Here is a 13,288-nt window from a genome sequence, read left to right as displayed (position 1 = left end):
GCGGAGAAAGGGGGATGCATTTTTTATTCTCCTGGAATTAATCTTCGCTTGCGTGCAAGCCGTACCAGCAGGCTCCTTTCTAGTTGATATGTGACTGTCGCCGTGGTAACGCAGCCGGACGGCCGTGGCCTTGTGAGCAAATTCTCCTGTGAACAGGGGTGTTTTCTTTCACGAACTCTGCTGGTCTTCCAAATCCTCTTTTGGGCAAGCAAAGGGATGGGGGTTCACCTAGAACAGAAGTGTTGAGTGAATAATGTCTTTGTCACTCCAATGTGCCACTTTAACCTGGCTTGGAGGCTTACGTCTTAGGGTTGCCAGCTTTGGGTTGGGAAATACCTGGAGATTTGGGGGGGGTGGAGCCTGGGGAGGGCGGGGCTTGTGGAAGGGAAAGACTGCAGGCAGGGTAGGAGGCAGAGAAGACCACTTACCCCTAGCAGCTGTTTCCTCCAGGGGAACTGATCTTGGTTGGCTGCAGCTCATCTGTGACCTGGAGATCAGGTGTAATTTCGGGAGATCTTCCGTCCCCTCCCCAACAGAGGCTGGCAACTCAAATCCCATGTTCATCCTACGGCATTTCCCAGAATTGTCAGTTCTGTGGGGTGTAAAGTCATCCACCTTCCAAAATGGCCTTTTTCTCCAAGTGAATTGAGTTGGAACTGAACTGTAATCCCAGGAGATCTCCAGTCACCACCTGGAAGCTGGCACCCCGATAACTGCAGCGCCATCTTGCCTGGAAAAAGTTCCTGTATCTTTCCCTTTTTTGCAAACCGAGGTCTGATTTGCTGCAATGCCTTTGCTGCCTCTGTGTGGCCAGTTCGCTTATGGCATCTTACCAGAATTGAATGCAGGATTCTGACATTGATAGTGTCAGAGGGTGGCAGGGCTAGAAGAAACCTTAACAAACGGAAGAGTTGGTTCTTATAGCCTGCGTTTCACTGCCTGAGGGAGCCTCATAATCGCCTTTCCCCGCAAGAGACACCCTTCAAGGTAGGTGAGTGTGAGACAGCTCTGATAGAACTGCTCAGCAAGAAGAGCTCTAAGAGAACTGTAACCAGCTGCCCGTGGAAGAGTGGGGAATCAAACTGAGTTCTCCAGATTAGAGGCCGCCACTTTTAACCACAACACCAAGCTGGCTCTCTGCATTCCAACCGGGTTCCAAAATGCACAAGTGGGGTCAATGATTAACTCGGGGACCAGAAAACAAAAACGGCTAGGAGCACACAGGCAAACAGGAAATTCTTTAACAATGCAAAGAAATCATTTTCCTCTTCAAATTCTGTTTTCAGAAGAGCTTGCTGGCCTGGGAAACTGTAATAATTTAAGACAAGCTCTGCTGGATGAGACCAAAGATCCACGGAAGTCTGGCCTGCTCCTAACAGTCGGCAAACGGAGGTTATTGTGACTTATTTGTCACCTTATTTCTAGTCTGCTTGGCTCCTTGGGATGCAAGGTGGCTTACAGAGCGTGAGCGGATATTCAGGTAGGATCAGATAATCGATAAACAGAACTGGAGCAAGGCATAACATCACGCATTAAATGATGTCAGGATCTGACTTCTGGGAAACGATGCCAGGATCTGACTTCTGGGAAATTACACATGGCTATACGACACGCCCCTGGGCAACTTCCAAGGCAGGCACAAAAGTGTGGCTATCCCCAGTTAATTGTCCCCAATGCCTGACGATTTCAAGGTATATTGCCACTGTACATGGAGGCTCCATAACTCTATGGCAGCTTAAGTCCTGTTTCGATCTGTCTAGTGCCATTTTAAAAGCCAGCCGGCAGCCACGGGCACGTCTTGTGGCAGAAAATTCCTTTCGTGAATTATGCACGGCGGTGGAAGGGGAGCTCTCTGGTATTCTGCCCGTCCTCATTTGACCGCCCGCTGGTTTTATTGGGTAACCCCCAAACTGCACCCGTGCGACCTCAAGAGCTAGTTAACGTCCAGCGTCTTCCTTGGGCCACTGTTGGGCATTATATACATTTCCTTTAATCTGGATGGACAAAGCGGCAGGTGGTCCTGAAAACAAGCCCGCCAGGATCTTCCGCAAGGGAGCGATCATGTTTTTATGCTGGCTGTAAATTTAACGCCAGGGATGGCGGCTGCAGGAGGCCGCAGGAGGCAGCCTTGGCCACTAGGTGGAGCTGCAACATTTCCATGGAGGTGGGCAGATCTCCCCCCCCCCCCCCAGGCAGGAGGGGAAAGAGGGGCTATCCAGGCCTGGGGAGCTCAGTTCTCCAACAGCCCGGCTGGGTGAGGGGGGTTCAGCACCCAGGCTCATCCAGTTGCCAACTGAGTTTGATTCAAGGCGTGTTTCCGAGTGCATGCACCTTTTTCTCTGAGATAAGGACAACAAAATTAGAGTCCGATAGCATCTTTAAGGCCCACCGAGATTTATTCAAGGCGTGAGCTTTCGAGTGCCTGCACATTTCCTCAGACAATGCAACAGGGATCATAATAAGAGTACAGATATAAAGGCGAAAGGCAAGTTTACGAACTTGCTCCTAATTTATTTTCTCCTTAGATCTGTACTCTTATGATGCTTGTTCCATATGGTCTGAGAAAGAGTGTGTGCACTTGAAAGCTCACGCCTTGAATAAATGTGGGTTGGCCTTAAAGGTGCCTTTGGACCCCGATGTGGTCAGGCTGCTTCAGGCCAACACGGCGACAGGCTTGAATCAGATATGCAGGCTGTTGGAGAAGGCTCTGTAGCTTCTAGGAAGAATTCGGGCTAGGGTGCAAGACCCGGAATGAGCTAGGAGGGATTTGAACTGGCTGTCCGTCCACCCATCTATCTTGCCTGTCTCTCTGTCCTGCTGCAGCTTGGTGGAGGGGGGAAGAGCAACAGCCTCTCATCTGGAGAGCCGGGTTTGCTTCCTCGCTCCTCCTCCACACGCAGCTTGCCGGGTGACCCTGGGCTCACCTCAGTTCTCTCAGAGCTCTCTCAGCCCTACCTGAGTGCCTGCTGCAGGGAGAGGAAGGGAAGGCGACAGTCAGCCGCTTGGAGCTTCCTTCGGCCGCTGGAAAGCGGGGTAGGAACACCAAGTCCCCTACTCCCCCCCCCCCCCGCTCTGTCTGTCTCTGTGGGATGCCAGCCTCCCGGCCGGGCCTGTCACTCCAAAGCTGAGCTTCCCCGTGGAGAGGAGCGATGCTTTGGAGCGGGCATTCTCCAGCGCTGCCTCCCGCCCCCACCCGCAGTTCCCCCGCCTGGAGCTGGCACCCGCACCCCCTCGCCCACGCTTGGAGGCCGGCGTCTCCGCCCGCCCTTGCAGGAAGAGGCGGAGGGCCACGTGGCCGGGGGAAGCCGCCCCATTGGCCGCCTGCAAGGGGGGGCCGTTTCCCAGCTGCTGCTTTGCGCGCTCCGGGCTTGGCGAGGCGGCCGCCCGTCGCTCCGTCCGTCCGTCCAAGGAGAAGGGAGAAGAGGGGGGGGCAGCGCCCTTGTTGCCCCAGCGCGGCGGGCCCGGGGGGAGGGGGCGTGTCCCTCCCTGCTTCCTCCCCCCCCCTCCCCGGCGCCAGAGGGAGGAGCCCGGGCCCTTTAAACGGCGAGGGAAGGAGGGAGCGCGAGGGCGCAAGGGCGCGCGCGCGCAGGGGGACCCCCTCTTGCCGCCCCCGCCCCGCCCCGCCCCGCCCCGCCCCGCCGCGGCGCTGCCAGGCGGCGGGATGGCCCCGGGGCGGCGGGGGGCGCGCGGACGCTGAGGCCCCCTGCCCTGCCCTGCCCGTCGGTCCGGCCAGGCGGCCGCTAGAGGGCGCGTCGGGGCGGGCGCTGCCCGGCGGGGCGAGTCCCTTCCTGGTCGGCGCGGCGCCCTGCCCTGCCTTGCTTGCCCGCCCGCCCGCCTGCCTCCTTCCCTCCCGGCCTGGCTCCCGCCCCGCCTCCCGGCCGCCCTCCCGCCCTGGCTCTCCTATGGCGGAGACGAAGATCATCTACCACATCGACGAGGAGGAGACCCCCTACCTGGTCAAGCTGCCCGTCCCGCCGGAGCGCGTCACCCTGGGCGAGTTCAAGAATGTGCTCAGCAACCGGCCCGCGCACGCCTACAAGTTCTTCTTCAAGTCCATGGACCAGGACTTCGGGTACGCCGGCCGCGCCGCGCTTTGGTCCGGGGGGCTCGGGACCGGGGAACCGGCGAGGCCTGCGCGGGGCCCGGAGGGCGCACAGACGGGGCGGGGGGCGAAGGAACCTGCCTGGCGGGTGGCCCAAGTGGCGCCCCAGGGGGGGGCTCGTCTGGAGGGGCCGCTGTGCGGAGGGCGTCGCTGTCAGGCCCACCCTGCAGGCTCCCCTCACGTTGGAGGGGAGCCTGCCGCAGAAGGGGCATCTCCGCAGGGTCGGCCTCCGAGGTCAAGGTTGTCCTTTTTCCCCAAAGGAGGGACCCAATGTGACCTGTGTTGTGTTGTGGGGCTTTCTCTCTGAGGCCCATGAATACAGAGGGGAGGACAAGATGTTGTCCTCACCCTCTGCCGGACTGCTGAGGCGAGACCCCCTAAGGCAGCTGTGCCCCTGACAGTCTGCCCAACAAATACCTGGGCGGCGGGGGGGGGGGGGGGTGCCAGGGCCTCTGGCTTTGCACGGAGGGGGGGGGGACGTTTGATGTCACCTTATCCGTGGAGAAACAAGAACACAGGCTTCACTTTGTGTCCGGAAGCATTTTGTTCCTTTGCGAGGTGTGTGGGGTGAAAATGAGGGGGGTGGTACTCATTAAGATGTGGCAAAGGCCCCCCTAGGTTACCTCCCCGGCCGTGCCATGGGACGTGCATGGTGCTAGTGATCGGAGCTTCGGGTTCAGGTCGGGAGTGCCGAGTTCAAATCCCACCGCTGCCCAGAGTGACCTTGGGCCGGTTGCTCTTTCACAGCCTACCTACCTCGCAGGCTGGTTGTAGAAGGTCAAAGAGGAAGGTAGAATCACGTAGGTGGCTTTGAGCTTTTTGGCAGATGGGAGAGGGGAATGAAATGTATGGACATATTTCTTGCCTCCCCGGATTCAGTCCTCTTTTCCCCCCTCTGCTTGAATTTTGACATGGGGTTCAGTGATCCTTGTAGCTGAGCCCCTACCCCTACAGGCATCCGAAATCCAGGGAACCTAAAGCGTGTAGCCTTGAACTGCCATTCAACTTCAACCTGGGATGAGGTCTCCCCACAACTTGTGGGGCCACCTGACCCTCGTCTTGTCTGAATCAGGGCTGGGTTAAAAGAGATTTGCATCATATATGCCCGGAAATGGTAGAATTCCCTGCATAATTTGCATTCCCCAGTGCGTAATTGTGCAACTTGTTAGCTGAGCTTAGATGGTTTTACATTTCTGCAGGCTCGTGCCTCTCAGTGTCGGGTTAGCCGTGGCAGCTAAATGGAACTGCCATGTTCAGGCGCAGCGTTCCTGAATGTATCACTCCTCCACATGCAAACATATGGGTGACAAATTGTACCCTTGTAGGCTTTTGGGAGGGTTCCCTGTTTAGGATGCTTCGACTCATGTTTGGGGAGGGCAGGGTTCAGCTTTCCGTTGCGGGGAGAGGAAGGGGAGGTGACTGTGAGCTGCTTTCAGAAAAAGGAAGCAAGCTGCGTGACCTTCAGCCAGTCTCAGTTCTCTCAGAGCTCTCTCCACTCCAAGTTCTCTCAGAGCTCTCTCATCCTCACCTACCTGTTGTGGGGAGAGTAAGTGAAGACGACGGTGAGCAGGTTGAGAAAAGTTGGGTACCAAAAGCCAGCTCTTCCTCTTCTCAACAGGAGAAGTCTCACATGATGTCGGCCCTTAGATTATTTCAGGGAACAAACAAACAGGAGACTAAATCCAGGCCTTGTAAATGTTTTGGGTCTTCTCGGCCTCTCCCACTTTTCAAAGGCCTGTTTTTCTCATCAGTTTTAGCACACAGCAGCCAATTGGCATTAATAAAAAAAGAACAACACCCCCCCCCCCACACACACACACACACACATGCACACAGATCACCTCCGGCCTTTCCATGCTGACGTGAATCAGCGTTTGAAATGTAATAATCCCTCGGTCATAAATCACCCCCTTCCCTCGGTGGCAGATTCCCCGGTACCTGTGTCTATTTCTGGGCATGGCACCTCGGTGTTGGGTGTCACTGAGGAAAGGTCAGGCCAAGAGGGTGGGGGGAGGACAGACCGACAAGTTGTATCCTTGCTGGCTTAAGGGGGATTCCCTGTTTACAATGTGCCGACTCACGATTGGGGGGAGGGTCAGCGTTCAGCTTTCGGGGTCCCTTGACTTTGTGTCGAGAAAAGAAGCAAGTTCCTAGTCCCTCTCCAAACCTATGTCGGGCAGTGCCTAGCGAGAGAAGGATTTCCAGAAAGCCAAGGAGCCAGGTAGAGGAGTCCCCAAAAGCAAGTTGTCCTGACCTGGGTAGCCAAGGATATCCCTCCCTCCGGCACTCCCTCCCCCCCTTCCTCCTCCAGTTCTGCAAATGGAACAGATTACATGGTTCTATCAGAGCCAATGTTGTTCTTCACCCATTGCACGTCACTCATTTTGCAGCACCCGGTGGGCAAATTCGGTTTTTTTGTGGAGGGGCTCTCGTGCACGCCGGGATCCTGGCTCCGCGGCTCGCCTGACGACAAAGCTTGCACCTGAGCAGAATGCTGATTCAGCCGCTGGGCGTTCTGCCTTCCGCGTCGTCCAGGCGGGCTCGCTGCCACTTAGAGAGATCACAAAGGAAAATGTTTTCAATCACTTTAGACATCCACGCCTGGTGTGTGTGTGTGTGGGGGGGGAACGACTTGCACAATCATTGCAGGGCTTCTGCAGTAGTGGGGGCGGAGGGGAGAAGGTTGGTGGGGTCATGGGCACTAACCAGTAGGTGCTATCTGCAGTGATTCCCTCTCCCGCTCAGATTGAGCCATTCTAGATGCTGGCAGAACGCTGCTTTGAAAGCTCTCCCTGAGTGACAACCCCCCCCACACACACACCAAAAAAAGAGGTCCATCCCTGTGTAGCAGAGTGAGGATTCGGTTAAATTGAAAGGTTGCACCCCTTTTTTCAGTTTACCCATTGCTGTGGTGTGGCAGAAGGAAAAAATGCCAGTTTTACTTTTCCCTTCTTGTAGCAAGCTCTCCCGTCCGTAGATGCCAGCCTGCAATAAGCTGATGGGCAGTAGGTTTAGGATGGACAAGGGAAATGCTACCTTACGCAGAGAGTGGTTAAAATGTTTCAGAAAGGGATGTCTGTCAATGGCCTCTAGCCATGGTGACTGCGGAGAATCTACAGATTCAAAGGCACTAATCTTCTGAATCCCAGAGCCAGGAGGCAACCTCAGGGCAAAGAAGACCTTGGCCTCTATGCCCTATTGCTGACCAGTGTGTGAGACAGGAGGCTGGACTAGATGGACCACTGGTCTGATCCAGCAGGGCTCTTCTGATGTCCTTAGGAAGGCCTCGGCCTCTCTGCCCTGTTGTTGACCAGTGTGTGAGATGGGATGCTGGACTAGATGGGCCACTGGTCTGACCCAGCAGGGCTCTCCCAATGTTTTCATGAAGGCCTCGGCCTCTCTGCCCTGCTGTTGGCCCTCCAGAGGAATTGGCTGGCCCCTGTGTGAGACAGGAGGCTGGACTGGATGGACCCCTGGCCTGATCCAGCAGGGATGTTCTTCTCAGCCCAGCCTTAGGAGCATGGTGACAGAATCAAGCCCTTTGCTGAGATTTCCGTGGTACAGATTGCCACGATGGTCTGCGCCAGCATCCCTTTTTAAAAAAAATAAAAGCAGCTCTCCTAATTCTTTGAAGGCCTGGGCTCAGGTGCCGTCTGGCTCCGCTCAGAGCATCCGCCGTACAAATTACAAGCCGGGGAGGGGAGGGGAGACCCTTATCTGCTAGGGAAGGCTCGGGAAGACAGATCCTGTTAAATTTCTAATTAGCTTCCCCGATTATAGGCCTTTTTTACTACCAGCTCGGGAGCCGCCGTAAAAATTGGATTTACCGTGGAGCACCCGCCGTCGGCACACTGCGGTTTGCCCGCCTGCCCGCCAGGCAGGGAGAGAGGGTGACCCCAGCAAAACGTCCTTATCTTCCTGTCGCAGGACTCGTGTTTGAATCTCTCCCTCCTCTCAAGTCCAAATGGAATCTTTCGGGTTCTCCCTCCTTCCCCTCTTTTCGTTTTGCTTTTGAGGATTGGAAGGGGCGTGGTGACCTTGAGAAGCCGGCCAATCAGATGTGTCCCGATCTGGATGGCTCGGCCGGTCTGGGGGTCCGTCAGGGTCAGGGGATCCCCCGGTTAGGGGATCCCCCGGTTAGGAGCGCCTCCCCACAGTTCAGGGCTGTCAGGAAGCAGGGGGGAATTACGGGCCTGGAGGCAGTGGAAAGGGGAGGAGCCCCAATTATAAAAATGGCTTCCAGGGGGCGTGGCAGAGGTGTGGCCTCTCTGACATCACTTCCAGGATTTCACAAAGCCTGAAAGATGTTTCTGGGGTCTCTCGCTGGTATGAAAAAAGGCTGCCTTAGGGAGAAAAATTGGGTATAAATGAAAGAAATAAATAGTTCCCCCCCACACACACACACATCCCTCCTGCACCCAGAAGAGGCACCCAGAATGCTCCTCTGTGGGCCAAGAGCCATGAGCATGGGAAGATCTGCTGTTAGCATGGGGGGGGGGGGAAGAGACCAGAGTGACCTGCAGCCAGAACTGGGAGAACGGAAGCGAGGGAAATTCGTTCTCCGGCTGCGCGTTTCCTGGAGGCATTTCGTCGGCCGCGGCAGGGAAACAGGATGTCGGGGCTTTTTAGAACCTGGGGTTCTGCCAGCGAGGCGCTTCTCGTCTAACATGCAGCTAAATTGACCCTCCATATTCAGAAGCAGTATACCACGGAATACAAGAGGGGAGGGACAAACGAGAAAAGAAAGGCGGGGTTGTTGTGCTCGCTAGCGAGCTTCACGAGGGCCTCTGATCAGGTGCAGGATGCTGAACTAGATTAGACCTTTGGCCTGATCCTTGCAGTGAGGTCTTACTAGTTGTGATTGCTAAATGGAACCTCCGTTTCCAGAGGCAGCTGGCCTGTGAGTCCCAGTTGACGGAGCTAAGGGTTGGAAGGTCTCTTCCTTCCATGCAGAACCCCAAAGGCTGCTCCGGCAAGAAGGATGCTGAACTAGACGGGACCCTTCCTTGAATCGAGTAACCAACTTGTGGTGGTATAGATTGCCATTGCCCTAGCCTTTTGAGGAACCCTGGACACATTTTTCAGACTTTAAGAAACCCCAGAGGTTGTGCAATGGTGCCAAATATGGTTAGAAAGTAGTAGTAGAAGAAGAGTTGGTTCTTATATGCCACTTTTCTCTACCCGAAGGAGTCTCAAAACAGCTTTCATTTGCCTTCCCTTTCCTCTCCCCGTAATGGTGTATGACGCTTTTAAGCTTTCTCTTAACCCATCGTCTTCCCACAGGGCCCCGATGAGCAAATTGGGACCCTACGCGGCCCCTTGCGGCTCATTCAGCAAACCGTGGGGCATTAGATGAGGCGTACTGTCTCCCGCTAACAAAATTCGTGATCGCCCTGGAAAAAACACATCTTTCCGCTTCCCCCTCCTCTCCGCCCCCCTCCCCGGTCTTGCAAAGCCATAATTAAATTAGCGCTGCAGCTTGAAATCCTAAGTGCAGGGTTCGCTCCCGATTTCGGTTCCTGGCGCTTTGGCTCCGTGACTCCGCGGCGCTGTAATTGGGCCAGCGGTTTCCAGCTTGGCAGAACCGTCTCTCCCACCAAGCAAATTATCTTTAAAAAGAAAGAAAAGTGTCTTTTGGGCCAGGAAAGCAAATGTGATTTTGGGGGTGTGTGTGTGTCTGTGCGTTTCGTTTCCGTTTTTCTCCTCCGTCCGGATCTGACTCCGCAGCGCTGTGCGTGCTCTCATCGGGTTGTGGCTCCCCCCTGCCCCGGATCCTCCTGCCACAATAGCCCAAAGTTCGTAATAAATAATTCCGCTGCTGGAAAACAAATGTGCAGGGTTGGGCCTCTTCCCGGCCGCGAATGAGGGGGCAGCAGGGCGTAGGCTATGGGGCTGGAGTGTGGCCAGGAGCTGGGGGAAGTCGACTGATTACCCAATGGCACTTTCCGATACCTTTGAGTGGAATTCTTGGCCGGCTTGTTTAGACCTTGCAGGGCGGGGGGGGGGGGGGAGTTCAGGTTCCCGATGATCTCAGCAGAATGGTTACGCAAACTTTTTAAAAAGCCCGCCTTGCTGCATCAGCCCAAGGGTCTGTCAAGGCCAGCGCTGTGTACGTTCGATTGTATATTGGCTTCATTTTTATCCCTCCTTGGTCCCCAAAGCGGGTTACGCCCGTCTCCGTTTTATCTTCACAATAACCCTGCGAGGTTGGGTCAAGGTTGTCCAGCAAGGCTCCATGCCAAGGTGAAGATACAAACCTGAGTCTTCCCAGTCCTTTTCCAGCAAGAGCACTGGTCATGTCACCAAGCATGCGGCACAGCAGGGCAGATTTCGGGAGGAAGGATGCCCTCTCGGCTGTGAACCTCGCCATCCGGCTCCTGCCAGGAAGCGGAGTGCGGCTTTACATGGCCGCCTTGCTTCGATCAGCGCTCTCCGTGCCCTTCTCGAGAGCAAAAACCTTCTCCCCTTTTGTCAAGACGGCGCCTCCCCCCCACCCCTCGCTAGAGAGATTTGCTCCGCCTTCAGATCTTGTTCAGAGAATTGCTAAAGCTCTCCCAATCCACTTTGAATAATCCCTTTCCTCCAGATGGAGGTTGTTTGACACATCTGCCTGCGTAGACAAAGCCCCGGAGCGTGGCACCCGGCCATTCCCCGCAGAAGGAAGGCAAACGCAGCACCGGTCCTCTTCAGAGCCAAGAGCAGAGACGGCTGTCCTGTTAATGGCCCCTAGCCACAATCGCCTAAGTGGAACTTCCATGTGCAGAGGCAGTATTATCTCAGAAGGCCAGCTGCAGGGAGGTGAATAATAGCAGGGGGGGGTATAGCTGCCTTTGTAGCCTGCTTCTGGGATTCCCATGGGCCAGGGGTGGTCAAACTGCGGCCCTCCAGATGTCCGTGGACTACAATACCCATGAGCCCATGCCAGCTGGCAGGGGCTCATGGGAATTGTAGTCCATGGACATCTGGAGGGCCGCAGTTTGACCCCTCCCCATGCCATGGGCAGTTGGTTAACCACCGGGGGTAACTGGATGCTGGATAAGATGGATCTCTGCTCTCTTGCGATATGGTGTACTTAAGGATGGAGCCTCCACGTTCTGGGGCAGTATACCTGGAACTGGAGCCAGGGGAAACAGAGGGGCGCATGGCTGTTTCCTGCACATCTCGTTTGTGGTTTGAGCAATTGGGCTGCTTCGTGGAGAGTGCCAGTAAAGGCTCACCACCTCCACAGGCAGCCGATTCCTGCCCAGCGTCGTTTTTATTTTTACAGGCTTTACAGAAAATATTAATTTGATTTTTAATTTTCTGGTGGGTGCGTGTGTGCGTGCTTTATTGCCTCGCTCGAGTGGTTCTTGTTGATTTTGCCGCAAGGGGGGTATTGTGATGAGATTCTTTGGGCTTTATTCGTTGCTTTTTATGGACGAGTTTATGGCGGGCCTCGTTTTAATTCGTTGATTGCTTTCGCCGTTTTGACTCCGCGCTTAGCACGTGTGCAGAGGTGGGGGCCTGGCGCATTTTAATTAAAGATCCCATCAGACCCCGTTCGTGTTTCCTGTATAGTTTGGGAGTTCCGACAGGCTTGGAAATACCTGGAGATCACAGAATCGTAGAGTTGGAAGGGCTCATAGAGGCCATCTAGTCCAACCCCCTTCTCAATGCAGGATCAGCCTAAAGCATTGGGAACGGTGACTTCTTGCACTTTTGATGTGATGCTTCTGTTAATGCAGCCCAAGACTGCATTTGCCTTCTTTGCTGCCGCATCACACTGTCTGCTCATATTTAACACCTAAGGGGGGGGGGGTGCCTGGATAGCCCAGGCTACCCTGACACATCAGATTTCTGATCCTAAACAGGGTCAGCTCTGGATATTGTTTAGATGAGAGATCTCCAAGGAAGCCCAGGGAAACTGTGCACCCTGCGATGTAGGTGGGCTGAGAGAGCTCTGATGGAACTGTGACTGGCTCAAGGTCACTCAGCTACCCTCCTGTGTCTCAAAGCGGCTTACGATCGCCTTCCCTTCCTCTCCCCACAGCAGGCACCCTGGGAGGTAGGTGGGCTGAGAGAGCTCTGATAGAACTCGGACTGGCTCAAGGTCACTCAGCTACCCTCATGTGTCTCAAAGCGGCTTACGATCGCCTTCCCTTCCTCTCCCCACAGCAGGCACCCTGGGAGGTAGGTGGGCTGAGAGAGCTCTGATAGAACTGGGACTGGCTCAAGGTCACTCAGCTACCCTCATGTGTCTCAAAGCGGCTTACGATCGCCTTCCCTTCCTCTCCCCACAGCAGGCACCCTGGGAGGTAGGTGGGCTGAGAGAGCTCTGATAGAACTGGGACTGGCTCAAGGTCACTCAGCTACCCTCATGTGTCTCAAAGTGGTTTCTGATCGCCTTCCCTTCCTCTCCCCATCACACATGCCCTGTGAGGTAGGTGAGGCCGAGAGAGCTCTGATGGAACTGGGACTGGCCCAAGGTTACCCCACTGGCTGCATCAGGAGAAGGAGTGGGGAGTCAAGCGTGGTCCACCACGTTGGAGGGTGCCGCTCTTAACCACTAGGCCAAGCTCGTTCTCCAGCAAACGGAGTGGCCATCCAGAAGGGCAGTTGGCTCTCACTGTTGACCCCAGGGAGCAAACCCCGTTTCCCACCAGGACTGCTACTCGAGTGCAGGGGTAAGCACACCCATCCTTTTACGCATATGGGAACCCTGGAAGATGCTTGCTCCCATGACCCGCTCTTCCCCCGCTGTTGGTTCTTTGACCGAAGGGTATCCAAAGAGAACTGTCGAGAGCCGAGCTTGCAGGTTGATGAAGAAGGTGGAAGAAAGCTCTAGGGAGGAATTTCGAAATTTCGGAGGGCCTGGGTTTGGAATTCTTGGCATCTCCACGGCAGGAGTGTCGGACCACCTCGAAAAACGTCTTGAGAGCTAATCAAGACCTGGGAGCAGCTCTTGGACTGAAGCTTTTTCACTGTGGGGGGGAGGGACTGTTTGTGCTCCCCCCCCCGCATGACGCATCTTTCCCCCTCACCTAAGAGAATGCACTCTTCTTTGCTCCTTCCATACTTTCCGCCATGTGGCCCATCCCTAGTCCGAGAGCAGAGATGCAAGACAAAGTTGCTAGTGGACTTACAGCTTGTACCCTTCCTGTAGACAGCTAGCTTGTCAGGAAGAAGGGCCGGGCTGGCGGGGAAAAG

The 13,288-nt window shown here is 55.3% G+C and overlaps 1 protein-coding gene across 3 annotated transcripts in view; it reads left to right on the top strand.

Annotated features, from left to right (window-relative positions):
• The first annotated feature begins 3,342 nt into the window (after nt 1–3,342).
• The window catches only part of DVL1 (dishevelled segment polarity protein 1), a 56,667-nt gene continuing 46,721 nt past the window's right edge, over nt 3,343–13,288 (top strand). The window contains exon 1 of one of the 3 annotated variants that reach the window (XM_077311133.1): nt 3,343–4,072. In XM_077311133.1, the coding sequence (XP_077167248.1) occupies nt 3,903–4,072 (170 nt within the window). In that variant the 5' untranslated portion in view covers nt 3,343–3,902. The remainder of the gene's footprint in view (nt 4,073–13,288) is intronic. The other 2 variants (XM_077311131.1, XM_077311132.1) reach the window with 2 other exon arrangements.

Source organism: Paroedura picta, chromosome 15 (assembly GCF_049243985.1).
Source record: "Paroedura picta isolate Pp20150507F chromosome 15, Ppicta_v3.0, whole genome shotgun sequence".
Taxonomy (NCBI): domain Eukaryota; kingdom Metazoa; phylum Chordata; class Lepidosauria; order Squamata; family Gekkonidae; genus Paroedura; species Paroedura picta.
Note: the sequence above shows the minus strand (reverse complement) of the source record. Positions and strands in the feature narration are given on the sequence as shown.